This window comes from Salvia splendens, chromosome 2 (genome assembly GCF_004379255.2).
Source record: "Salvia splendens isolate huo1 chromosome 2, SspV2, whole genome shotgun sequence".
NCBI lineage: Eukaryota > Viridiplantae > Streptophyta > Magnoliopsida > Lamiales > Lamiaceae > Salvia > Salvia splendens.
Window position 1 is genome coordinate 40,741,755 of NC_056033.1, and position 27,086 is coordinate 40,768,840.

Sequence of the window (27,086 nt, forward strand, 5' to 3'; positions counted from 1 at the left end):
ACTGAAAATGAAAATAAAAAGTGCTTGAACAGTCTTTGTTTAGAATTTGAGTGAAAATTTGGTTTCTGGTAAACTTTTCTATCTGCTTTTTTAACTTTGGCTTCACCCCAAAGACTCAACCTTTCTAACTGTCGTTGAAAATACTCATAATCAGACATGAAATGCACAAAAATGCATACATATATTATATGCCTGTAAATCTTCATCTACAAACTATCAACATTAACCATACATTCTTGCACACAATTCTTCCTCGTTGCGACTATGTTTTATCGGTATCCTTGCATCATCTGCAAATCTCTTTCCTCTGCTCTAAAAGACAGATTCTCCAAATGCCCTCTTTTTCCCGGGAAGCTGAGCTCCGAAGCAGAAGATGCAGCCTGCGATTTTGATGAAGAAGATGAAGTAACTTGGCATCATCACCTCCATTGCTTCTCCGTTTCTCTGTGTTGCTAAGTAGCTTGTTTTTCTTCGAAAACTCATTGCAGGTATTCGTGTCAGCAGTCATGAGCAAATACATGGAGTCCAAATGCAAGCGCAGGTCTTCTTTTGGGGCAGCTACTCGGCTTTGTAGATGTTCGAGTGCTACAAGCTACAACGCATTTTTCTCGGTCAAGAAGCGTTTCTCACGATCCTTGAGCTGGAACGATACCGGATATCGAGATTTGAGCAAGCAATCGGTTGTTATTCTAGAGCTTTTGCAGGATGAAAGGTGGCCGTTTGGCCTCTCCAAGAAGGCCATTTTGCTGCCTCCTCCACTGAAGTCACCATCGGATTCGTGGTCGTGGAGGAAGAGCGCCAGAGTCGCCACAAGTATCGGTCGGGTTGGTCAGTTGGTGAAATAATCAATACCCAAACCCGTTTTTAAGCAGCCCTAGCCACAGTACATTGATGGTATATTCATAAGTGTTTTGCTTGAATATGATTTGAATTTTTTCTATTTTATTTTGTTTTATCCTACAATAGTTGTAAAATGTGGACCAAAACACAAAACATCTATCAACATTTGCCCACAAAAAAAGGTGTAGAGAAAACACAAGGAAGAATTCATATCCACTCCATCAACTATATCTATCTATCTATTTATCTATCTATCTATCTATCAACACACATACAAAAAACCACAACTACTCTCTCTCTCTCTCTCATGGCTGACACGGAGACCGAGCTCGAGTTCGAGTTTCTCCCATACATCAAAGCCTACAAAAACGGCCATGTCGAGAGGTTGAAAGGCACAGACGTCATTCCTGCAGGTGTTGATCCAGACACCGGCGTTTCATCGAAAGATGTCACAGACATTGTCCCAGAAACAGAAGTCTATGTAAGAATCTATCTCCCAAAACTCAACAGCACCAATGAGAAACTGCATATTCTAGTATACTACCATGGAGGTGCATTTCTTGTGCACACCCCCTCCACTCCACTCTACCACAATTTCCTAAACGCCCTTGTGCATGAGTCCCGAGTCATCGCGGTCTCTGTTCACTACAGAAGGGCTCCCGAGTATCATCTCCCGGTAGCATACGAAGATTCATGGGCTGCACTACACTGGGTGGCTTCCCACTGCAACGGTGATGGCCCCGAGCTCATGCTGAACCACCATGCCGACTTCCAGCGCGTCTTTCTTGCCGGTGACAGCGCTGGAGGGAACATAGTTCATAACCTTGCTATGGCTGCAGGTCACCCAAATGGAGGGCTTAATGTGGGAATTCGGGGGGCTGTGCTGATCGACCCATATTTTTGGGGTTCGGATCCTATCGGGTCGGAGGGGTTGGACGTGGAAAAGAAGGCATACGTGGACCAGCTGTGGAATGTGGTTTGCCCATCGTGCCCAATAGACGACCCATGGATCAACCCGGTGGCAACGGGCGGGGTGAGCTTGGCTGGGCTTGGATGCTGGAGGGTGCTGGTTACTGTGGCTGATAAGGATATTTTGAAGGATAGAGGGTGGCTTTACTTTCAAGCGTTGGCTCGGAGCGGGTGGTTGGGTGCGGTCGAGATCCACGAAACACAAGGCGAGGATCATTGCTTTCATCTGGATGAGTTGGAAGGTGAAAAGGCCAAACAAAGATTGAAAAAAATTGCTGAATTCTTCAAGATGGATTTGCCTCCTATGGCTTTTCAATGATAGAAAATAGCAGTGAAATTGTACTTTGATTTTGGAGTAATGAGATTTGAATTCAATAAATTGCAGAAACAAATACCAGAAATTTGATATGAATACAAAATGAGCGAAGGTACAAACAATGTAAAAGTAGAAACTATTTTAGAAGTAATTACTCTGTTGCATGAAACCAGAGTCTATATCAGGTCGAGGAGAATAGAAACAGATGCATACATTCTCTGAAGAAACGGTTGTTTCGTATGACTCTCAACTCCAAAATCTAGAAAACAACAGTGTCCAGCATAGTCCCCAAAGTTTGAACTATGTTTGAAGACATCAAGTTTGAGACGTGCTCCTCGAGATGCTTCTTGGCGTCTTGCTTTCCCACGTTGGCAATTGCTAGTTTCTCAGGTGGCAGCTCGTCCTCCTCCTGGACCGCTTTATTGTACTTGATCGCTAGATTTAGCATCTCCTGTTTTCGTAGACAAATGATACATAAATTACATTAGAACAAGAAAGCGAAAATGCATGGCATTCTAGATGTGCAAGCATTAGTCCTATTTCTTGAATCTTGATCCCTTCAAACAACATATAATCCAAATCGAAGAAATTGAATAGTATACCTGGACTGTCTGCTCATTTGTTTTGGAGTGTGTGTCAAACCGCTGGAGGGTCAGTCCATCAGTCCATTTCTTTTTGTGAAGATTGAGGAGCATCTTCTCCTCAAGTTCATTCTTTCGGTAATTTATGGCTATGGAGTAATAATGCCTGTTCAACCCATGAATCAAAGCCTGGCGAGGGATCAAATCAAAATTAGACACTGATTGTAAGACAATTTTAGTGGAAGACACTGAGCTTCAAAATTTACCTGGATAGATGGTTTATTGAGGTGACCCACATTAGATGTGGTTTGTCGTGGCTCTTGACCCAGCATCATTGTTTGAGGGTTAATGAGGCGGAAGGCATCAATGACCACCTTTCCTTTCACACTCTGAATTGGATCTACCACTACAGCTACTGCCCTCTGGTTCAGAGCTTCAAAGCTCTGCATCATAATTACATCAGTTAGTCAGATTGAGCGCACACTTGCAGTTAAAAAAACTTGACTGAATGAGTCATGACACCCTAGAGGTAGAACAACACATGATACATGAGAAGTAGGATACAGAATGTTTGTGCTAATGGTTCAATGTGTGATCCCCTTTCCACTTTCCAGAAATAGAGCATAAGGTGCATCCAGGGTAAAATATTGCATACATCAAAATGCAAAAATAAAGATCATAAGCACAACAATTTGTAAGCAATAACCACCCCCCAAGTCCTAAGATATACTTGGCCTAATTGAAATTAATAATATTTTCGACCAACAGAGACTAATGTGGAAAAATGACAACCTGCTGAGTGTTAATGTCAACACCCGAAAGCCAACATCCAAAGCCAGGATGTGAGTGGTACCAGCCAACCACCATCTCAGGTCTGCAATATAGGAAACAGTACATGCTTCATTATCAAGGGACAACAAATTACATTAAACTAAGCTATGAAGTAAAAGGAAATTTCTTTTAAATATGTAAAGTTCAGAAAAAGGATATCCAGTATGAAGTATGAACGGAACCAACACAAAGAAACATAGTATCAAAATGATACTCTTGATGAATATTAATAAACTAATACCCAACACTTCAGATAGCACATAGCAGTCAAATTTTTATTCGGAACAAATTAGAAAAGATATCTTCTTTTCCCTACTAAATGTCTATAGAAGATATAAATGAAAATGATTGCTTTAGGGTCTGAAATCCTATCACAAAAGTATTCAATCTCAGCCATATTATCATGTTTTCACGGCACCATATTCTGAAAATCTGTAATTTTAGCAATAAACAACCGAGACGCTTATTGCAGAAACATAGTATATCCAAGCATACAACAGGGAATGACAAAAAAAATAAAGTAACACTGCAGCTCAAGAAAGACTAATGAGAAAGCTGTAGATCATACTACAGCTATATAACTAACCACAACTGCAACTATTTTCTAACATTGAATCAAGATCACGAATAATTTTACCTGCCGGTCTGCTTCAGCATATCAAGCATATTAGTCTGGAAAACGTGATCGACGGCCTCGACACTGACACCGGTTCCACTCTGCGGCATCGCGAAGACGTCCACCACACGCACCGTGTACTCGTCCACAAATTCCCCCAGCATCAGCCCCATCACCTCCATCGGCACCCCCGCTCTACCTGCAACAATTGACAACAAACATCATAAACCCTAACTAAATCATCGATGGAAGAGAAAGCGCATGATAATTGAATCAATTTACGATCCTAATAGAAACCCTAGATTTACCGTGTTTGAGCATTTTGAGAAGAGCTAAAGACGAAATGTAGACTTGTTCGGATGAGTCGAGAGTCGGGGAGTCCGGCGGCGGGTGGCCGAGGGCTCCTCCGGCGCCGGCGAACATTCGGTGAAGTCTCTCCATGCCCGCCATTTTTCAATTCAGAAGAAAATATCTCTTTTCCGATTGCAAATAATTTTGCTGGAGGAGAGAGTTTTGAAGTACTAATATGCTTTCTTTGGAAACAAGGTAGAGGCTTTGCAATGATGCCCTTATATTTTTATCTAATTCCGATTCTGGCCAAAGATATGAATATTTTCTGAATTTTTTTTATGTTATAAATTCACGTTTAGATGAATTTTTTTCTACACCCCTTTTCTTTAGATGAAAAGCAAGTGCCCAATTCAAATTAAACGGCATCTCGTTCTTAAAGTATAAGGTTAGGATTTCGATCTCATCCCATGTAAATAGAGCAAATTATTTGAATCCACAATATGAACTGAAATTTGAAATGATCATATTTTATATACTTGATAAAATATCGGCCCATTGGGCTTTTTTAATTAATTTGGGCCCATTATATGAATTTTAAATCATGGATTCGAACTGTCATGTTTTATATCTTTCATAAAATATAGCCTCATTTGGCAGAACTCTTATTTTGTGTACTACTCAATAGCTTTTAAGTGATTTTCCTCAGAAATTAAATTAGTACGTATGCTCTAAATTTATTACCTTCTAAAGATATTTAGTATATTTACTATTCATCTATGCTTTCTAGAAACTTCTCTTTTTTATGGATATTTTTTATGTGACTCTAGACAAATTATTTCAATTTAATAAATTCAGATTATTTCAATTTATGAAAAGAAAAAAAATAGTATTCATTTTTTAGATAGAAATAATAGATTATCTTCCGACACAATTATGTCATGATTCCAATTTCCACCGACGGAATGAATTCCGAAGATAAAAATTGATACAATTATTAAATGATGGAGATAAAATTGCTAATATATAAGGTTGACATAAATTTGATAAAATAAACAAAGATCGAGATAGATTCATAATTTCTTTTTCTTCCCAACATATTATGAATGTGTTTAAACTGTGTAAAATTACTATCCGTAAAACATAAGTTGGCGCCTTTTGTAAATAAACATTTTAAAAGGTGAAAATCAAATTAATAGATTCAAAAAAGGCCATTATATTCCATTTATCGAAAATGGAAAAGAATATAGTTAATGGATTATGCCATGAAAAGCAACCTTAGTCAAAAACCGAAAAAACAATACGTTAAAATGTCGGTGGACCCAAAGCCAATCAAGGATAAAAACAATGTACCTCCCACGTAGCGCTTAGTACAACAATCACTGCACACTCGCCCCTTCCCGAAGAACACTAAACCTAATATTCTCTGCGATATTAACTTCGCATTTAGCGACACAGATTCCCCACAAATTCTTCAAATAGAGAGAGGAAAATCGAGTGTTTATGCGGCTGCGAAGGAGGAGATGGAAAAAGGAGGATTTATCGGCGACGATTCAGCTTCTTCCGCATCTTACAGTAACAGTGGAAGCAGCAGCTCAGCCAGCAACAGAGATGCCTATCTCAACCATGTAAGCAGAAATTCCCACAAAATTGCTAAACCTATCCGGAAACCCCTCCCTCCGCCTCCCGCGGCGGCGCTACCGCCGCCTTCCGCCTCCGCAGTTTCGATTCTGGACCCTAATTCGACCCAATCGCAGCAGCCGCCGGTCTACAACATCAACAAAAACGATTTCCGAGACGTCGTTCAGAAGCTCACCGGCTCGCCGGCGCACGAGCGGTTACCGGCGCCGGCTGCACCGGCGGCGCCGCAGCCAAGGCCGCCGAGCTCGCGCCTGCAGAGGATTCGCCCCCCTCCCCTCGCTCAAATCGTCAATCGCCCCCAAATTAGCGGCGTCCAGCAGCCGTTGACGCCTCTGCCGCCGCTGCCGTCCGTTCACCCGGCGGCGGAGTCCCCGATTTCCGCCTACATGCGGTTTTTCCATAGCTCGGCTTCAGCTTCAGCTTCTTCGTCTAATTGGCCTTCTGCTCATCGGCCTGAAGCCCTAATTCCCCAATCCGAGTCGCCGGTCTCTGCATACATGCGTTTTTTGCAGAGCTCATACATTTCCTCTACCGCTCCGCCGCAGCAATCGGCGCTTCCACCACCGCAGCAGCCGAATTTCGCGGCGTCTTTTTCTTCCATGCCTCCGTTTCCTTCACTGCCTTTGTCGCCGCTGCCATTTGGGTGCATTCCTTCGCCGAAGTCTCCATACGGAACCCTGTTTTCGCCGACTGCCCAATTGGGAGTGCAGCAGCTGCCATTATCACCGACTCTGCCCCTGTCCAAGGGGATGTGAGGGGATTCTCTAATTGTAAGAAAAAAAAAAAGGTAAGTGATTTAGGGTTTCTACAGCTTCTTCTTGTTTAGATTTTGATGGTAGTAACATATTTTGATGGTAGTAATATTATATATGTACATGGTTTTGAGGTATGATAGAGAAAGGAATCGTTGTATTTACAGTGGAAAAAGGATTATTGTTTGTTCTTTACATGAACTGTGAACTGTGAAGGCAAAGGAAGTTAAGGTGTATTTGTCTTTCCCAGTTTACATTTTTGTAGAATCCATTGAATTCAGTTTTAATATTTCCCTTTTCATTCATTTCATTTGTTACGGACTTTTTTTCTTGAACTTTTAGTTTTAGGTTTCGAGTTTTGAATCATTTTAGGTTTATATAAGCTACTTCATGAATGTAGATAATGGACATAAACATACCTTGTTTTTTTGGTTCATAAGGTTGGGGTGATTTCACTGTGTAATGGTTATCTATTGTTTGTATAGGATTTACAGAATTATTTCTTCAGACCTTGCAAAATATATATATAATAGCATTGCTAGAGTTCAATGAACATGTAGAATTTATGAAATTTATTGACTTGGGCTGTCAAAGTGTCGCAAGTAATGCTTGTTGATGAACATGTAGAACTTTTTGTAGTCATGCTTGTTGATGAACATTATGAAACACCATTTCTTGTAGAGGCTAGAGAGTCAGAAGCCTTTTCATTCAATGGTTACATGAGTTACATGTCCACTCGATTCCTAACTATGAGGTGGTTGTGCTTAGGAAATTCATATAGTATATGCGTAGAGTTGAGCGGACCTTCCATTTTTGTTGGAACAATAGTTACAAGCTTCAGTCATTATATGCTTGATGTAATATAAAAATGAAGGGTTTGAAGTATGATACTAGTAACAAATTTTGTTGTGGGACTTAGTTTAGATGAACAATATTAACGTGATTCTTTGATCTGAACTACTTATAATGTATATATCGAAGAGACCATGTCTAGGTGGTCTTTTCTTGGGAGTCTTCAGCATTACAATAAATCTTTGATTAATCAATTCTAGTTAGTTATAAGACTGCCACATTTGTTGTTGGGATGTCTTCAGATTGGCAATAGTTGCCCCCAAAGGGGAGCTCTGAGCTTACACCTTTTCGCATAAGAGAGTGGTGATGTAAATTAGATTATGGAGTACGAGAAGTGGCTTGGTACCGATCGGGTGAGAAGGCTGTGGGATGGGTCATTGTTGCAAAGCAAAGGGGGGCTCGACTCCTCGGGCCCTTGCTATTTGCTAGGAAACTCATGTAAATGCAGAACCTGCAATGACCTATGTAGTAGTGTGAGAAATCTGTATATGCAAAGATCTTTGTTTAAGATAGTCAGATGGAACGAATGTGTATGAAATCTGGTTGCGTTACTAGGTTTAACTTTCGTTTCACCTCTTTTCTGTTTTTTTTTTGGCTAAATCCATTCTAGCTTGTATAATTTGAAAAACTCATTCACTACACAGTAACGTACATGTATATTTCATTCTGATTTTGCAATGTTACATGTTTTGGATGGAAAAGAGTTAGATTATGTGAGTATTGATTGGACCGAAATCTGGCCATATTCATCAGGCTCCCTTGGGGCAAACTTGAACATTTAGGACCTCATGTTTTATTTCATACAAGTCCCATTTTAGTCCTTAACATATTGCGATTTTACGATTTTGGTCCAAAACATTATCTTTTGAATTATTCGGTCCCTCATAAATTAAAACGGATCACATTTGGTCCGAATTTGACGGAACTGTTAAAATTTAACAGTCAACGGATTTTAATTACATTTTGACCGGATTAAGTTAATAATTATGTTTTATTAATATCTAATATCTAATTAACCCAAACCTAAAAAATTACAAATTTTTAGTATATAATAATTATTACAAAAATAAATTAAACATAAAATGATTTAACGAAATTATATCAAATGAACCGACGCCTCACAATTCCTACACTTAATCGCATCCAGCTCCTCGAGCAAAAGATGCTCAAGGAGTCCGTCGCGATCCTGCCGATGCTGGAGAGCGAGATTTCCACCAAGGATTGTGAAATTGAGCGGTTTGGGAAGAAGATCGAGTGCCTGGAGGTGGAGAATGAGCGGCTGAGGAACGAGAACGAGTTTCTGCACATGGAATTGACCAACCAGAATCAGAAATACGAAGAGAAGATCAAATACATGCAGGCCGAATTGTGCGATATTAAACGGGCGGTCGCCGAGCACGAGGAAACGGCGTTGTCTTCTTCGTCTTCTCCGCCGAAGCTCGTCGATTTCACCAATAACTACCACAAATCCAATTTCACTGCCAAGGTTTTGCGAAAATGCGTCACGCGGAGTAACATTGCCTCGAATTTCTTCGATTCCGTCGCGAGCGTGAAGAAGGACGACCTTGGAGGCGCGGCAGAGAACGTCGAGCGGCCTCGGAGTTCCCGCTTCGATTCCGAGGAGATTCCCGAAACTTCCGAAGTGTTGATCGCGATTCGATCCTGCGCGCCTCTCTTTCTGATTCAGCTGACCGCGCATTGGCGGAGATTTCCAACATTCCGCCTCCGCCATCGCCTCCGGCGAAATCCAAGGTCGTTGCGCCTCCTCCGCCACCGCCTCCGGAAAAATCTAAGGTGGTTGCGCCTCCTCCACCACCACCTCCGAAGGGGCGCGATTGAGTGTAGGAATTGTGAGGCGTCAGTTCATTTGATATAATTTTAGGTTTGGGTTAATTAGATATTATACATTAATAAAACATAATATTTATTAACTTAATTCGGTCAAAATGTAATTAAAATCCGTTGACTATTAAATTTTAACAGTTCCATTAAATTCAGACCAAATATGACCCGTTTTTATTTGTGAGAGACCGAATAATTCAAAAGATAATGTTTTAGACCAAAATAATAAAATCACAATATGTTAAGGACTGAAATGGGCCTTTAGTCTTTATTTCACATTGCAGGACATAACATAATTCTGCAAGAAATAAGCCAATTTGATATAGCCTCCTGCAAAATATGACGTCGGATAAGTATTTGTTTAAAAGTCGAAACAAAGAACTTGGCACAAGTAGAGAGTAGGCGAACATATAGCACCATTCAGTAGTGATAACATGAAGACCCAAAAATATGCCAGGCTTTAAAACAGAGGATTAAATAGAAGAAAAAAAAATAGGAGTGAAGACTCTCATCCTCATTGTGGAGCTGCTGCTTCCTCAGGTTTAGGAGCTTCCTTAATATCATCGGCTCCATCATCCTGCATCAAACTCCAATTATCACTATACACATTTGCACACAATTTTATGTATATTGCAACTTGGTAATTGGCAAATAGTAGCTAAGATAATTAGTCAATTTCAAATTGTGTGGATAATTGTGCATGATACCTCATCATTTCTGGTAAAAGTTTGATACCTCATCAGAGCTATTTAACATAGATAAGATAACAATATGATTGTTGATTGAGGAATTTAGAGGAAACAATACCTGCATGTCAGAGGTCCACAAGGTGAGGTTGTCTCGAAGAAGTTGCATGATCAAAGTGCTATCTTTGTAGGACTCCTCGCCAAGGGTATCCAACTCAGCAATGGCCTCGTCAAATGCCTGAGAGTTATACAGCGGGACGTTAATATGCGTAGACAGTATGTATCTATGCAAGTATAGGATCATCACAGGACACAGAAGATAACTACAGACTCGTCTGTGTATCACAATGACATGATATATGTGAAATTTTTTACCTGTTTGGCAAGGTTACAAGCACGGTCAGGAGAGTTCAAGATCTCATAGTAGAAAACAGAGAAGTTCAGTGCCAATCCCAATCGAATTGGATGTGTAGGAGCAAGCTCTGTGTTAGCAATGTCCTGCGAAGAGCATATCATAAGAAATAAACTTTGGATCTCTGCAGAAAATGGAAAGAGATAAATAAATAATTGCTATTACTATATAGACGACATAACCATTTTAATCTACTGTTTAACTATTACTACTATTAAACAGTTAATCCAGTTGAATTGAACGCCATAGCAGCACATTTGACATAACGTTTATAACATATACCCAGACAAAACAAGGTAAAAAACATATTGTTTTGATCTCAAAGCACTACAGATAAATATGTCCCTGTCTAGACTATTTTACTTTATTAGAAACTCTTTATACAGAAAAAACAGAGCAGAAGCTGCCTTAAGATGATTGATGAAAATCGCAGGTTCAGCTTACTGATTAAACATAAAACACCCAAAACTCCATATGCTACCAGGAAGTTTGGGATTATACAGTCTCATTTGAGAAGTAAGCAATGAAATGCACTATGTAGTAGTCACTGTATTGGAACTTCCACAAATAAAATATCAAAGCAATTATGTTTTGCAATCAATATTTCAATCACTGATATGTTTACTTAATGAATATGACATCTCGCAGTTCCACATAGATTATAATCATGAAATTTTATGTAGCCAACTCTGATCAACCATTCTTCACTAACTTCTTGTCAGAAATCAGTCTTGCTTAGATTTCTAGCATGAGAAAAGAACAGCATAGCCAGCATTTTAATTTACAATCAGCCTAGCGGATGCACTATAACGTTCACCAGACCAGAAAACTTGATGTCTCTTTTTTTGTGATGGCATAGTAAAGTGGGAGTGACCATGGTTGTTGGCTATAGTTTGGCACTATTTCTTTTCTTCATCCTTAGAAATGCACCCAGGAGCAAGGAACCATCACCTCAATGAGGAGTTAAAGTCTTGGAAGCTCTAATTACGGAGTATTATTACAGAATACTGCTCCAATTCCAACTTAATCCAAACTATGACAGGTTTGCCATGTCCACAAATATTGCAGAAATAATAAGCACTTGATCGTTTCACATAGAGGTTAGTCTGCTATGATGCTAACAGCTCTTTGATTTTCCTATGCCCATTCCATCCTTTATCAACAAATAAGATGCTACGTTTTTTTAATCAAAATGACAAGAAATGGCCAAGCATACATCTTCAGTGGGTGGTCATGTTGTTCCGAAAGAGTCATACCAATTAGATACATACCTTTTAGACTAAACCACGATTAACATAGAAGAACAATAAAATCAACGATATGCGTAGGTGTAGAAATCAGTGTGGTATACATAGCAAATCTGCACCTGATCTAGGCAACAAAACATTGACCAAAAAAGCGGTGAAGAAAGTAAAAAATAATACTAGTAGTAGTATAATAGGAGTAATACAAGTAAATGGGGAACCAAACCTGAGCAGCCTTGTAAGCGTTGAGAGTGCTCTCAGCAGCGTCTTTCCTCTCATCAGCAGTCTTAAACTCAGCCAGATATCTATGGTAATCGCCTTTCATCTTCAGTTAGAAAACCTTCGAATCGCCGTTTCCGGCGGACGGAATGAGGCGATCGTCGAGCAGCTTGAGGATTCCCTCACAGATTTTGGAGAGCTCGGCCTCGATCTTAGATCTGTAGTCCTTGATGGTGGAGACGTGGTCCTCATTGCCTCGGGACTCCTCCTTCTGCTCGATGGAGGAGATGATCCGCCAGGAGGCGCGGCGAGCGCCGATGACGTTCTTATAGGCGACGGAGAGGAGGTTGCGCTCCTCGACGGAGAGCTCCTCCTTGTCCTCGAGGGAGGCGGAGACCTTCTCCATGTACTCCACCATCTCCTCGTAGCGCTCTGCCTGCTCGGCCAGCTTGGCCATGTAGACATTCTCCTCGCGCGGCGCCATGGATGGATTAGGATTTGGTCCTCGATCTGGAACGCGTTGTGTGGGGGGAGAGAGAGAAAGTGTTTGTGTGTGTGTTTTTTACAGGAAAGACTAAAATGGAAAAGAGGGGGAAGTGGTTTTGAAATGAGAGGAATAGAGGGAATTGAGGATTTTCGTGAGCTGGAGATACACTTGCTGGGGACGCGGTGCTACCAATGATGTGCTGTGGGCCCTCTCACACTCACAAATTCATCACCAATTTTGATCAATTTTGGTTACGTCTTTTGTATCTACACTATCCTTTCATAATTGTCCAGCTTTAAGAAACATAAAAGGAAAATGAATTGAAAAAGAGAGGAACATCATTTTTGGTCCACGAACTTTGTCAAAGTATCATTTTAGGTCCGTGAACTTTGAAAATATCATTTTAGGTCCGTGAACTTTGATTTAGTATCATTTGAGGTACTTTTTACTATTTCCAAGTTTTTTTGGACAAAAATACCCTCAATACTATATTTTTAATAAATTTATCATATACTCATAATTTTTTATAAATATCTTTACAATATATTTTTGACAAATTTTCTAAATATAATTTGACCTTAAATATTATCACTTAATTTTGTGACATGCAAGTAAAATTGCTTCTTCAATTTTTTATATTAATTTTTTAAAAATTGAATAAAGAACTTTTCTTTAGTAATAAAAAATTGAATAAAGATCTTTTCTGGCATGTCACAAAATTAAATGATAATATTGAAGGTCAAATTATATTTAGAAAATTTGTCAAAAATATATTGTAAAGATATTTATAAAAAGATCTTTATTCAATTTTTTATTATTAAAGAAAGTTCTTTATTCAATTTTAAAAAAAAATTAATATAAAAATTGAAGAAGCAATTTTACTTGCATGTCACAAAATTAAGTGGTAATATTTAAGGTCAAATTATATTTAGAAAATTTGTCAAAAATATATTGTAAAGATATTTATAAAAAAGATCTTTATTCTATTTTTTATTATTAAAGAAAGTTCTTTATTCAATTTTTAAAAAAAATTAATATAAAAAATTGAAGAAGCAATTTTACTTGCATGTCACAAAATTAAGTGATAATATTTAAGGTCAAATTATATTTAGAAAATTTGTCAAAAATATATTGTAAAGATATTTATAAAAAAATATGAGTATATAATACATTTATTAAAAATATATACACTTTAAGGTATTGAGGGTATTTTCGTCCAAAAAAACTTGAAAATAGTAAAAAGTACCTCAAATGATACTAACTCAAAGTTCACGGACCTAAAATGATATTTTCAAAGTTTACGGACCTAAAATGATACTTTGGCAAAGTTCGTGGACTAAAAATGATGTTCCCTCTATCACTAACTACCAAAAAAGAGAACGGAATGAAATGGAATGATACTGATCCATTTTCATTATATATTCTCATATTTATTCCTTATATATCTTTTTAATTCCTTCACGAATAATACGCCATTCGTCCATAATTATAAGACTATTGTTCACTGCAAACATTACAAGGACTATTATCACTATTAGAAGGATACCATTTCATTTTTATTCTGTTCTAAAATTTATTCAATTTATTCCTTAACCCATTTTATCATATCAAGAATGGTCTTAGTAATGGATAAAGTTAGTACATGAAAACCCATATTGTGTTACAAAAGCCCATGAATACCTTCCAAAACCCAAACTGTAGTATCAATTGGGCCCTTATTCCTATCAAATTTTGAAAATCAATACGAGCATCATTTTAAAATATAGTACTCCATAAATTAAAAGCTCAAAAAATAACTAAGGGTTTGGTCACTTATTCATTCTTAACCAAATGGTCAATAGATTTAGATCAGTTGTCTTATCTATTAAGGTACCTACCCTTGGATATTAAAAACAAAGTTGAAAAGATTATGCAACATTTGTTTCGGAAAGATTAATTTTAGACAATAAACACTGAAGAAAATACTTCGACCAATAAATATATCTCTTTTCTCATAATAATAAAGCAAACCAAATCCATTTGCTTTACATCAAACAAATAAAATGAATAAATGAATTTTACTACTACATTTTTCAACTGTAAAATATATATTCCTAAACACTAAATTTTTAAACCAAAGTGGAGCATTTGGAGGTGGAAGGATCATAAATCGCAGGAAGCACATATTTCCTGCCGTTAGCACCATGCGCATTATAGCTTGCACCACTCGTCTTCTCCACCAGCAAATCTCCAGCATATCCAGGGTACGCTCCCTTAGCGTACACCCCAGGGCACGCCGTCGCGGCTTCCAACGGCGCATCGGCAGTTCCTTGATAGAATCCGTTTCCGAAAGGATTCGTCGCGGTTCCGGCCAAAAGTGCAGCCAAATTGATCACCATTCCGTCGACGCCGACGTCGTTGTTCGGAGCAATCAATGGAGAGGTCTGCGGACCGTAGATCGGCTGGTGGAACGGCCACGCGCAGTAGCCGGCGCACTGAGTCGCCGAGTTCCCCACCCAAATGTAGGCGAATTTCTTATTTTTCCCCTTCACGGCGACCGATTTCGATCCGTGAGTACCGCAGCGGTTTTGGCAGAAACCGTCGACGGCAACGTCGGACGCCGTTAGCACGACGTTGATCGCGTTCATCTGCTCGCCTTTGGACGCCAGATCTACGAGCTGGTTCTGAGAGAGAGATTTTCCGATCGAGTAGGAATCGTCGAGGATTTGCTTGTTGAGGTAGAGAAAAAGTGACGGTTTTGTCGCTGAAGCGAGATGGTAATATTTCTCTGTGGTCTTCCACCACGCCGCGACGGAGGGCTGCGATTGCGACGGAGAGGAAGGAGAGAGGGAGGTGATGAAATCGGCGACGATTGCGCGCTGAGAAGGCGTGAATTTGCCGTACCAGATTAGGTTAACGGAGATTCTGCCTTGGAGAAGAGCGCCTTTGTGGTATTTCAGCAGCTGAGTTTGAACATCTTCAACTAGAGATTTGGGGGTTGCTCTTGATGCAATGCAGACATTCAAGAGAGAGATAACAGCAAACAATTTGAAAATGGTGGAAGACGCCATTTCAATTTTGAGCTTTACTGCTTTGTGTTTTGAGATTTAAAAGAGAGAGAGATGTGGCGAGGTGAGGAATGAAGAAGGTGGAGGCGGGTATTTATACAAGGGGAGAAACGCGGTTTGAGTGGGAAAAATGAGTGCCGTTGCTATTTGGAAACGCTGCTTTGTTTTTATTAGCAAAACACCAAAACATATACAGCTCTTAGCCAACCAACATTACAGCTTATAAACATATTATTATAATAATATACTAATACATTATTTATTTCAATATTTCATCATGTACATCAGTGTTACAGCTAGATTGCATATATCCTCTGCCACAGGTTATATGTTGATTATATTTAAATTTGAACATGGCATCCTTTTTTTCAAATTTTGTCATGTTTCTGCATTATAGGGACAATCCATTTCATATGTTTAGTCTCAATATATTAATATACGAGTTAGATTTTGTGAATTTTAAAAATGAAAAAGGTATTGTTGTGCTAAATATTGTGTTGATTGAATCAAATTTTTGATGTGGCTAATTTATGGAAGTCACTTTTATAAAAGTGATTCAAAGAGATGATATCAAAACCGCCCCAATATTAGTAATTTAGGGCCAACACGCTTACATAATTAGTAATTATGACATATTTGACATTAATATTATTGCAACTGTCGCACAATAAAAATTGGGCATTAGTCATTACGCTATAGACCTGTCCAAGGCTAATTTACAACGCGTTTTGTGAAAATATTATTATCGCTATCATTATTATTATTTTTGTAAAAATATTATAATGATCAAATTCTATTTTAATTATAATGGTTTCAATAATATATTTATAAAGAAATGATATGCTATACATATTTAGCGTTATATGTAAGACATAGTATTTAGTGTTTATTTTATAATTTTTTCAAAAAGCAAAGTTGGAATTTATATTTTTAAAGTTATAAATAAAACTAACAAATTCAGTTCAATTAATTTAAAATGTCAATAATGTTTTTAATATTTTAAAATAAAAAAATTATAAAAAAATAAGCTTAAACATAAACATGCATTACATAAGAGAACTTACAAATAATGATTTTTATACATGATACTTCATCCGTCTCACAATAGAAGTCACTCTATTGTGAGCACTAGTTTTAAAAAATGTAAAGAATAGTGGGTTGAAAAAGTTAGTGGAATATAAGACTTACTTTTTATATTTATTTTATAATAAAATATAAGTGAAGTGAATTAGTTGAATGTGAGATCTACTTACCATTTATGATAAAAAAAAATAAAGTGTGACTCTTATTGTCGGATAGATGGAGTATATATTATGCCCAACGTTACTTCAAGATAATATAATGGGATTACATTTAATTGTCTCTAAAAGCATAGTTAACGCATGCGGGCCGAAACGCACCTGGGTCCCGGCCCGCGTCCTGCGCGTTGGAAGAGCTCCGGGATAGGTCTAAGCAGCGCCTGGGGACGAGCCACCGGCCTAAGGTCGGATCTGGTTGCGGCCCTGCCCGGCGTTACACGCCTCCGAGACAGGACGCGTCGCGGTCCGCCCAGCGTTGGAGGAGGTTCGGGCCGTACCCGGCCCGCAATTTTGATTTTTTTTAATTCGAATTTTTCTATAAATACCTTTTATTCCACATAATTTTTATTACCAATCTACTTAATTTCTCTCCCTCTCGAACTAAATCACTCAAATATATCCGTCAAAATGTTATGTTTTAATGTTTTTATTTAATTTAAATATCTATGTTTTTAATTTTGAATTTTCGAATGAATTTTGAATTTCTTGTGTTTTAATTGCTCAGCGTGTTCAAATTTTACAAGTAAAAATAGGTTGGATTTTTGAATAGTGCAATTTAATAGTTGAAGCCTAAATGGGGACTGTAGGATTATAGAAGTTGTGGTCTGGGCCTGAAAATTAAGAGAATGGTGACGTGGAGTGGACTTGGGGCCTAAATCTAGGCCTGAGTGAATAATGCTCTAATATTTTGTTAATTTTCATAGTATTCACAACATGCTTTTGTCTCTAACATAGTAATCCTATTAGGACTATCTTGTTATGCTGAAATAGATTGAGGGAATAAAAGAGAAAATAGGAAGGAAGTTACAATTCTATTCAGTTTTTTTTTTGTATTTTTATTTTATTTATTTTGTCATACTAAATAAATGAATAGAAAAAAATATATACCAAATTACTACTCCCTTATTTCTAAAATTAAATGGGCTCGATGCACCTAAACTTCATGCTCAAGCTTTGACGGCTTAGCAACGCATGCATACTCGTCTAATTTGGTGAAAATGAGTACTATTCGTCCTTTTAACTAACTAGTGTTAACACACGTGCTCACGGGACATAAGATTTTCAAATTATGAAGATAAATTATAAAGTAAGTAGATTAAAAAAGAGAGGATAATAAGAATGTAATAATATATATGGTCAAGAATATGTGTTAATTACAATAAGTATAAACACCTAAAAAGATTAAAAGCAATAGGAGTAACAAAAAGAGAAATGTACTCCTCCGAACCCACTCTAAATGAAACGTTTTACATTCGACAAACGATTTTATACAATTTTAATTTATAATATGAGTAGAGTAAAATAAAATAAAACAAATGACAAAGGGGAGACATGTGAATAAGAATTAAAGAGTATGGGTAAGTTAAAATAAGATCTAGTATAAATAAAGGAAAATGCATGACTACAGATCAAAGAGGAAAAATCCAAGCATTGAATTATATGACCGTATATTATTCAAATAAAGAGTACTTTCGAGTCTTTAGAGAACATCAATTAATGTAGGACTTCAGGAGGCGATGCCATATTAGGAATCTGGATATTCTCGTTCATACAACAAAGTGAATATACTGGATTAGTCAGTTATTTGGTTTGCCAAGACGTTTTTCATCCCATAAAAAATGCACAACGATGTGAACACGCTAATCAAGCATCGCCAATATCTCAATATTCTGCAAAAGAAAAAAATAAGGGAATACAAATAGAAAAAATTAAAAAGAAGGAATCAAAAGAAATTATAAAGTTAATACATAAATAAAAGTTTTCACAATCAATATATTTATGTGAACACACTAACCAAACATCGCCAATATCTCAATATTCTGCAAAAGAAAAAAATAATGGAAACAAATAGAAAAATTTAAAAAGAAGGAATCAAAAGAAATTCTAAAGTGAATACATAAATAAAAGTTTTCACAATCAATATATTTAATTTTTCATGAAAAAAGATAAAGATACCTCCATCTTAATTTAAAATCGATGAAAATTATTGTTATTCACATTAGATGAATTACGTTGATCAAGAAAAACATTAACTATAATTACGGGACTTTGAACGAAACCACCAAATTGGCTACACAAAAAATAAATTAAATTTAGTAGGATCAAAGACAACGAAATATAATTAAATAAAAAAAGGAATCAAAAGAAATTATAAAGTGAATCCATAAATTAAAAAATACCTCCATCTTGATTTAAGTCGACGACTGAAAATAACAGTTATTCACAACACATGAATTACTTGATCAAAAACAACATCACTTATAATTTGAGACTTTGAATGGGACTATCAACATCGGCTACAGAAAAATAATAATATTAGTAGGATCGAAGACAATGAAATATAATTAAATTAATAATTTGTAATTAAATAAGAAATAGTATTAAAAATAATTTTAAATAATAATTAATAACAAAATGGCAAAATTATTAACATAAGGATTAGAAAGTACTATAAATTGATCAAATGAAAAAAGGCCCATTGCATTACTAATTTATATGGTCCAATAAAGATGCCATAAAATGATAGACTAAAATAATTCATTGCTAAAAATAATATCTATACTTTACTTTTATTAATTAAATATCTTTTTTACAAACCTCTCTTTTCTATATATTGATGACATATATTTGTCAATATATATACTATGCGTGTGTCGAAGACTAATGAGTATTTACAAAATCTCATTATTCAAATTAAAAATACTACTATATACTATAAGTTAACATCTCTGATATCAAGCAGAATATATTGATAGTACAACTTAAACCCCTATTTAGTTAAAAAGGGTATCAATTAAAAGTACTCCATCCGTCGTGCGTTAATTGCACGTTTCATTTTGGACACGAAAATTAAGGAATGGGTAATTAGTGTTCCATCCGTCGCGTTAGTTGCACGTTTCATTTTGGACACGAAAATTAAGGAATGAGTAATTAGTGTTTTAAGTAGAATGGATAATAAGATAGGTAAAGTGATTAAATATTTTAGGGATGAGTTTTAATTTCAATTTTTATCCAATATTTTTTATCAGTAACAGTATTCAAAATTATTTAAACTATTAATATTAAGAATACTTCAATTAAACAATTTGAATGGTAAATCTGGAAACAACAAAACATGAACTAACACAATTGAAAAAAATTGCTTCAATTAAGCGGTACATTCAAAAAAATTCAAAACTGAGTCAACAATTCTTAGCAGCAGAATTAAAAAGTTAAGACACCGTCCCTCTCCCCAGTCGACAACAGCGCCGTCGGAAGTAGAGGCCGTAGAGCCTTGAGACCATCATTTCTCTTCGTCATTAGCGGCCCTACTTTCACCCCAATTCGTCATATCGGCGTTTATCCCTACCACTTGCAAACCCACCAGAATCAGAGGTCTTCATGGTGAGTGAGACGTCGTCGACGGGGAAAGAGGTCGGGATTCGAGAGCGCCATGGATTAATCCACCTACCATCTACCTTTTCTGAGTTGGACATGGCAGATCCGCAAGGGAAGATCGTGGACAGAGAAAAACGGAGGCGTAATCTATCTAGGGTTGAGAGAGAGAGAGAGAATTAATTGGAGGCGTATTCTTAGTGTTTGTAGAGAGAGAAATAGTTGGAGGCGCATTGAGAGAGAAACGTAATTTTTGCAAATGAATTGAGGGTCGGTGGAGTAGGTGGATAATTAATCAATGTCATTAAATTAGCGTTAATTAAATGTAATAAGGAAACTTAAATAATTCTATTTTTACTCAACATGGAAATTGTGCAAGTAACTTGGGACGCTCAAAAAGGAATATAGTGCAAGTAGCATGAGATAGAGGGGGTATATAATTACTGTTGTCTACTACTATTATTATTTATTATAGTAAATATTAAAAAACACTAATTATCAAATCTACAGGCGGAGGAGGAGGAGGTGCCGCCGCCATTTTCCCCTCTCTCTCTCCCCTACGACCACCACTCCCTCCGCCCTACTTGCCGCTTGCCAAGCCTCTCCACCGTCGTGCATCCCTAGTTCTACCGCCCTACTTCACGCCCGCCTCTTCAGCTATCCCACCAACCTCGGGCAGTCGTTGCCGCCGCCCGCCGCCCACTGCTTGTCTTTTTCTCCTACATCTCCTTTTCTTCTTCTCGCCATTGTCTCAGATCTCGCTCGGTATCACGCCCCACCGCAATTGTTGTAGCCACGGCGGCCACTCCATTCGGCGTCTGGACTCGCCGCCGTCACCCACTGTACCTTCATGCCGGCGTCTGGACTCGTCGTCGTCACCTCTCTCCCGTCGTCAATTCACCATAGCAAACGATGTCGGATCGGACCGTCACCGCCCAACAACCTCAGCCTGCTGCTCTCATCATCCATCGGTGGAGGCTTGGAGCTGTCGCTGACTGCAATCAAAAATAAGATAATTAGTCCACTAAAATGTAGATTCAATTAATGGTGTGAGTATATATAACTATTTAATCTTATTTGAGAAGTCACTATTGCTCGATAGGAGCTGCCTTTTTCTATCTAATGAATGTCATTTCTCAAAATGACTAAAATGGTAAAAAAAATAGATTTACAATTTCCCATCAAAAGGGTAATATTGACTTTCTATCCAATTGTCCCTTTTAGTAGTATAGATTAAATAAAACGGTCGAAAGACAGATGTGTCTGATTGGGACTTGGGAGGGGTGATCTTTTAATTAATTATTGTTTGAGATTATATGTTAGGCTCCAAATTACTATAATTGCGATTCTGGACCCAACAAAATAATTTCAAAACAAAAATATTTTCTGCTTATATCCTCACAAACTATACGGTTCGTTGTAAATTAGTGAATGTGGATACTTGGAATATCAAATTAAGCCAGTCATGGAAACTTTAATGATGTGCACTTATACTCCTATGAAGTCAATTTTTTTTAACACTACTACAATGCATTAGGCGGCCTCACATTTTGTTAGGAAGATTATTCAGAAAAGAACACAAAACAAATAGAGAACCTTGCAGTAATATTAATATATAGAGCAAACCGCGCTAATTTGCTTAATAAACAAAAAGAAAAAAATTGAATAAATGAATTTCTATTCCACTATTTTTCTATATAAAAAAATAATTAAACCAAAGTCGAACATTTGGAAGTCGAAGGATCATAGATCGCGGGAAGTACATATTTCCTGCCGTTAGCACCATGCGCATTGTAGCTCGCACCACTCGTCTTCTCCACCAGCAAATCTCCGGCATAGCCAGGGTATGCTCCCTTAGCGTACACCCCAGGGCACGCCGTCGCAGCTTCCAGCGGCGCATCGGCTGTTCCTTGATAGAATCCATTTCCGAACGGATTCGTCGCGGTTCCGGCCAAAAGCGTAGCCAAATTGATCACCATTCCGTCGACGCCGACGTCGTTGTTCGGAGCAATCAATGGAGAGGTCTGTGGACCGTAGATCGGCTGGTGGAACGGCCACGCGCAGTAGCCGGCGCACTGAGTAGCCGAGTTCCCCACCCAAATGTAGGCGAATTTCTGATTTTTCCCGTTCACGGCGACCGATTTGGATCCGTGAGTTCCGCAGCGGTTTTGGCAGAAACCGTCGACGGCGACGTCTGACGCTGTTAGCACGACGTTGATCGCGTTCATCTTCTCGCCTTTGGACGCCAGATCTACGAGCTGTTTCTGAGTGAGAGATTTTCCGATCGAGTAGGAATCGTCGAGGATTTGCTTGTTGAGGTAGAGAGAGAGTGACGGCTTTTTCGATGAAGCGAGATGGTAATACTTTTCGGTGGTTTTCCACCACGCCGCGACGGAGGGCTGCGATTGCGACGGCGAGGAAGGGGAGAGGGAGGTGATGAAATCGGCGACGATTGCGCGCTGGGAAGGGGTGAATTTGCCGTACCAAATTAGGTTAACGGAGATCCTGCCTTGGAGGAGAGCGCCTTTGTGGTATTTCAGCAGCTGAGTTTGAACATCTTCGACTAGAGAATTGGGGGTTGCTCTTGATGCGATGCAGACATTGAAGAGAGAAAATATAGCTAGCAATTTGAAAATGGTGGAAGAAGCCATTTGAAAACTGAGAGTGAAGTGGGACTCTTTTAGCTAGGATTGAGAGAGAAGGTGTGTTGTTTGGATGAAGATAGAAGAATGGGAGAGGTGTGGGAGGGTATTTATACAAAGGGGATTGGGAGAATTGACAGCTGACAAAGATGTATTGAGTGAAGATGAAAACGCGGTTTAATTATTAAAAAAATATATATATTTTTTTATTGTGGTGTGAGGTGCACAGCACTGCTGTGCACCGCAGGGGATCCAACTCCGGTTTAATTAGGAGGGTTTGCAATTTTGTTACTATTTAGAGAATAAAACAAAAAAACAAATTAAACAATACAGCTTTTATCCATCTACTATTTACAGCTTGCTTACACATCTCCCCATAAAGAGTACCTAACACAATAACTTTAATTTTCCAATGTCACATAATGAGAGAAAGAAAAATTAGTAATTTCAAATTCAAATTAATTTGATGGAAAAGTTGTTTTATTCATTTTTTCCTTATTCTCACTTTAAATAACTCATTTTCTTTTTCTGAAATATGCACAGACATGTTTCTAAAAATATTAATATCATCTCTAGTTTATTCTCTTTTGACTTATTTCAAACAAATACACGTACCAAATTTTATTGCTAAAAGAAAGTGTTTTATTCGCTTTAAACACGACGAAGGAATTCTAAACTAACGGGCGACAAATTATTCTATTTTTAAATTCATGCTAATGCGCATAAGATAAAACATAGTATAAATTAGATTAGTGTAATAAGGGCTTAAATCTAATTTGTTCTCAGTCATATCTTTTTCAATTACAATTTTATATTCTCATTGTCACAAATTATATCATAGTCAAATAGTTTTTCCAAAAAATATAGATATGCAGCCTTGAACCATACAAGAGTGTTTTAATGAATTATAATTATTAATAATAATACTTTTTTTGATAATAGATAAATGTCTCACTTTGACTCTATATAAATTTTTAAATTGTAACGAAAAATGTGGAAAAATATTATTCCAAAATGGATCTTTATAATAATTTTATAAGTAAAAATTTTAATTTAATCATTTAGTAGAATATGCTTCATTAACAATAATAGTAGGTTATTAGCATGACTTAATAAAAAAACCTGAGCCTTATCCAAAATATGGGAAAGTAGTGAAGGGGTAGTTTAGGAAGAGTGAGTGAAGAGAGAGACGTTGGGAGATTCAGTGGTAATAACTGTATAAATCCGAGTTGGCAAGAAAAGTGAGTGAGGAGAGGGGTATCCTAGGTATTTAAATTAAATATAGTCACGAAATTAAGGCGTTACATTAAAGTTCGCATTGCGTCGCTTCCAGCTGGATCAAGCTTGCTCCTTACAACTGTCTCCTCTCTATCTCTACTTTTTGCTTTTATTGCTTTTGGCCACACTTTTGCTTCTAGATTTCAATGTTATCACATAAAGACAGACTCCATTTACACCAGTACAAAATTTCAAAAATTACTCTACTCACTTTCTGAAAAATTTATATTTAAATTTATGTTCATTAGCCATCCAAAATAAAATAAAATAACATTCCCTACTAACAACAATTCAATTGTTTCTCCTTACTTTATTAATTATGCATTGAACCACATGTCTATTCTCTATTTTTAAGAGGTGGAGTAGTACGGAGTATTATATAGACCATATTAATTACAATATTTTTAAATTCTATTATTTTATCAATTATTATTATTATTTCATAATTAACATTATTGATGATGATCAAATTAATCTTTAAATTATAAACTGGTCCCCCAACAAGGGTGGTGATCTATATACTCCCATATTCAATTATTTCTTTGTCCCACAAGAGTATACACTATTTTTTTAGTCCATCCCATAATAGTAGTACTTACTAATTTTAGAAACTTTTTCTCTTTAATAAAATGAGACTCATTCTCTATTAACAATATTTTAATATTATTTTTTTCTAGTCTTTCTTTTAGTATTTTTATTAAAATCATATCAATCCAAAAATATAGTACTACTTCATATATTTATAGAAGGGAGGGAGTTTTATCTTTTCTAGATATGGTCAAAACATTTAGGTCATAGTTATAAATGGGGCATGGAATAATTTTTGTTAGCTCTCACGTATTAAAAAGATGCAAAATTCCAGCTAAACTATTCTAGAGTAGGTGAGACTGGGTAGGGTATACCTCATTTGTCAAAGTCCATTTATTTTTATCTTAATGTCTCGTATATATCTCAACTATCATTCATGCACGATGCACCCATATACAACTGTGATGTTGTATTAGTCAAAGTAAATAATACAGTAATATTTTAGTTCGCTATTGTACCTTGTAAAACTAAAATTTACGACTTAGACTAGTTTTTTTCATTATTGGGATCGATATTAATATAAACTGGAGTACAAAGTTTTGGCCAAATTTTGATCAGTTTTATTATTAAGTTTGAAATCAGTATATTTTATTTATGAAATTTCAATTTTTATAATTATCACATTCATCTACAAAATATTGTCTTAATGTTCAAAATGATATTATTCCATTGAAAAATATTGAGTTTTTTTTAGGAAAAAAATATTAATATAATTCTTCATTTACTCTAGTAATATGAGTAGTAGTATCTTTTAACTATTAGATAAATGAAAAAAATGAAACGTACATTCTTGTTTCATATCAACTTCGTAATATTCAAGTCTCTTATATGTATATTCTCGACTGGCCGACCCATACTGTGAAGCCTTTAAGAGTAGTGGCTTACACGTACGGGGTGTATGAAAACTCTCATTCTTATCTTATTGACACGTTGTGGTCATTTTTATTTACATATTCCACTAAAAAAATCTTATTCTTTTAAAGATAAAAAACAGTGTTCGAAATATTTTAATTATAATTTAGGACGCAGTTAATAGCGTTTGGAATTGTTGTACACTTGTCAGGGGCGGATCTACTTGGTAAGAGGGTAGGGCTTAAGCCCTTACCCAATTTTTATTTTTTTTTATTTTCTATTTATAAATTTTTAAAATTTTTAGAAAATCATGTTAAGCCCTTATTAAAGTGGTGCTATTGTAGAATAAATTATCTTGAAATGATTGATAGAAAGGGCTGAAATTAATGAAAGATTAAAGAAGTAAAAATTTGCAGATCAATGGCGGATGACTCTTTGAAGAAGAAGATGAAATTTATTACTCCACCACCTAATAAGTTAAATAATAATATAGAGACTAGAGTCAAAGTGACCCCACCACCTAATAGTAATAGTGGCACTAGCACCGACTTGCTAAGATGGATAATCGATTTTCTGAAGCTAGCACCGACTTGCTAATATGCATATCATGTCTTGATCCAAGAAATTCTTTCTCTCGATTCAATGATGATCAAGTAATCCGTCTTGCTACATTATATCAAGAGGACTTCTCTGCAAGCGATCGTTTACGCCTTCCACATCAATTTAGTAATTTTATTGCTAATGTACGATGTGATCCTCTATTTGTTTCCTTAAGCAATTTGGGAGATGTTGCTACAGAAATGGTAAAAAGTGGTAAGCATTTGGTTTTTCCATTGGTTTATCGGATTATTGAGTTGGCACCGGTTTTACCTGTTGCTACTGCATCTGTTGAGAGAGCATTTTCTGCAATAAAGACTATCAAGACTGACTTGCGAAATCGAATAGGAGATGAGTGGATGAATGACAGTTTAGTTGTGTATATTGAGAAGGACTTGTTTTCAACGATTGATAACGAACAAATTCTGCAACGTTTTCAATCGATGAAAACACGTAGAATTCAGTTGCCACCGCTTTAGATGTAAAAACACAACTATGAAATGATCCTTTGTTCTTTTGATTAGATATGTGTTGGACTATTTTGCATTGAACATATATGATTTTACTGTTGCGGTGAATCGGTATTTTGTATTTTATATATATATACTATGAAAAAATATACAGTGGAGCCCTTACTGGCAATTTTTTCTGGATCCGCCCCTGACACTTGTAGTGTTTTATAATGATTTTTTTTCAAGAGGATAAGATCATGAATAATCTATTTTTACACCAATCAAACTACGCTTTAATTATCGTTTTCGAGTCATGATTAAGAATGAGCAAAGTTTTGTCAATAAAAATTGTAGTAAATGGTATAGTGGGAAGGTTCCATG

At 36.7% G+C, this 27,086-nt stretch overlaps 7 protein-coding genes across 7 annotated transcripts; 2 read left to right on the top strand and 5 right to left on the bottom strand.

Annotated features, from left to right (window-relative positions):
• The first annotated feature begins 198 nt into the window (after positions 1-198).
• LOC121792848 (probable carboxylesterase 2) lies at positions 199-2,188 on the top strand. The gene is made up of 2 exons (XM_042190969.1): positions 199-405; positions 489-2,188. Exon 2 carries the CDS (start codon positions 974-976, stop codon positions 2,126-2,128), a length of 1,155 nt encoding a protein of 384 aa, XP_042046903.1. The 5' UTR covers positions 199-405; positions 489-973; the 3' UTR covers positions 2,129-2,188.
• A 13-nt stretch (positions 2,189-2,201) lies between these two features.
• LOC121792849 (26S proteasome non-ATPase regulatory subunit 14 homolog) lies at positions 2,202-4,669 on the bottom strand. Its single transcript, XM_042190970.1, has 6 exons — positions 4,462-4,669; positions 4,175-4,352; positions 3,499-3,580; positions 2,973-3,149; positions 2,728-2,895; positions 2,202-2,576 (listed from the first exon to the last, which is right to left on the bottom strand). Exons 1-6 carry the CDS (start codon positions 4,601-4,603, stop codon positions 2,385-2,387), a joined length of 939 nt encoding a protein of 312 aa, XP_042046904.1. The 5' UTR covers positions 4,604-4,669; the 3' UTR covers positions 2,202-2,384.
• A 1,118-nt stretch (positions 4,670-5,787) lies between these two features.
• LOC121792851 (VQ motif-containing protein 9-like) lies at positions 5,788-8,415 on the top strand. Its single transcript, XM_042190971.1, has 2 exons — positions 5,788-6,869; positions 7,929-8,415. The coding sequence occupies exon 1, from the start codon at positions 5,965-5,967 to the stop codon at positions 6,835-6,837; it is 873 nt and encodes a 290-aa protein (XP_042046905.1). The 5' UTR covers positions 5,788-5,964; the 3' UTR covers positions 6,838-6,869; positions 7,929-8,415.
• A 1,354-nt stretch (positions 8,416-9,769) lies between these two features.
• On the bottom strand, positions 9,770-12,695 carry LOC121792852 (14-3-3-like protein C). The gene is made up of 4 exons (XM_042190972.1): positions 12,097-12,695; positions 10,590-10,712; positions 10,336-10,452; positions 9,770-10,105 (listed from the first exon to the last, which is right to left on the bottom strand). Exons 1-4 carry the CDS (start codon positions 12,193-12,195, stop codon positions 10,043-10,045), a joined length of 402 nt encoding a protein of 133 aa, XP_042046906.1. The 5' UTR covers positions 12,196-12,695; the 3' UTR covers positions 9,770-10,042.
• LOC121779917 (14-3-3-like protein) lies at positions 12,202-12,573 on the bottom strand. Its single transcript, XM_042177387.1, has one exon. It carries the CDS (start codon positions 12,571-12,573, stop codon positions 12,202-12,204), a length of 372 nt encoding a protein of 123 aa, XP_042033321.1.
• A 1,846-nt stretch (positions 12,696-14,541) lies between the features above and the next one.
• Positions 14,542-15,697, bottom strand: LOC121766646 (protein PHOSPHATE-INDUCED 1-like). Its single transcript, XM_042162926.1, has one exon. The coding sequence runs from the start codon at positions 15,624-15,626 to the stop codon at positions 14,685-14,687; it is 942 nt and encodes a 313-aa protein (XP_042018860.1). The 5' UTR covers positions 15,627-15,697; the 3' UTR covers positions 14,542-14,684.
• A 6,187-nt stretch (positions 15,698-21,884) lies between these two features.
• LOC121766657 (protein PHOSPHATE-INDUCED 1-like) lies at positions 21,885-23,028 on the bottom strand. Its single transcript, XM_042162932.1, has one exon. It carries the CDS (start codon positions 22,945-22,947, stop codon positions 22,006-22,008), a length of 942 nt encoding a protein of 313 aa, XP_042018866.1. The 5' UTR covers positions 22,948-23,028; the 3' UTR covers positions 21,885-22,005.
• Between the last annotated feature and the right edge of the window lie 4,058 nt (positions 23,029-27,086).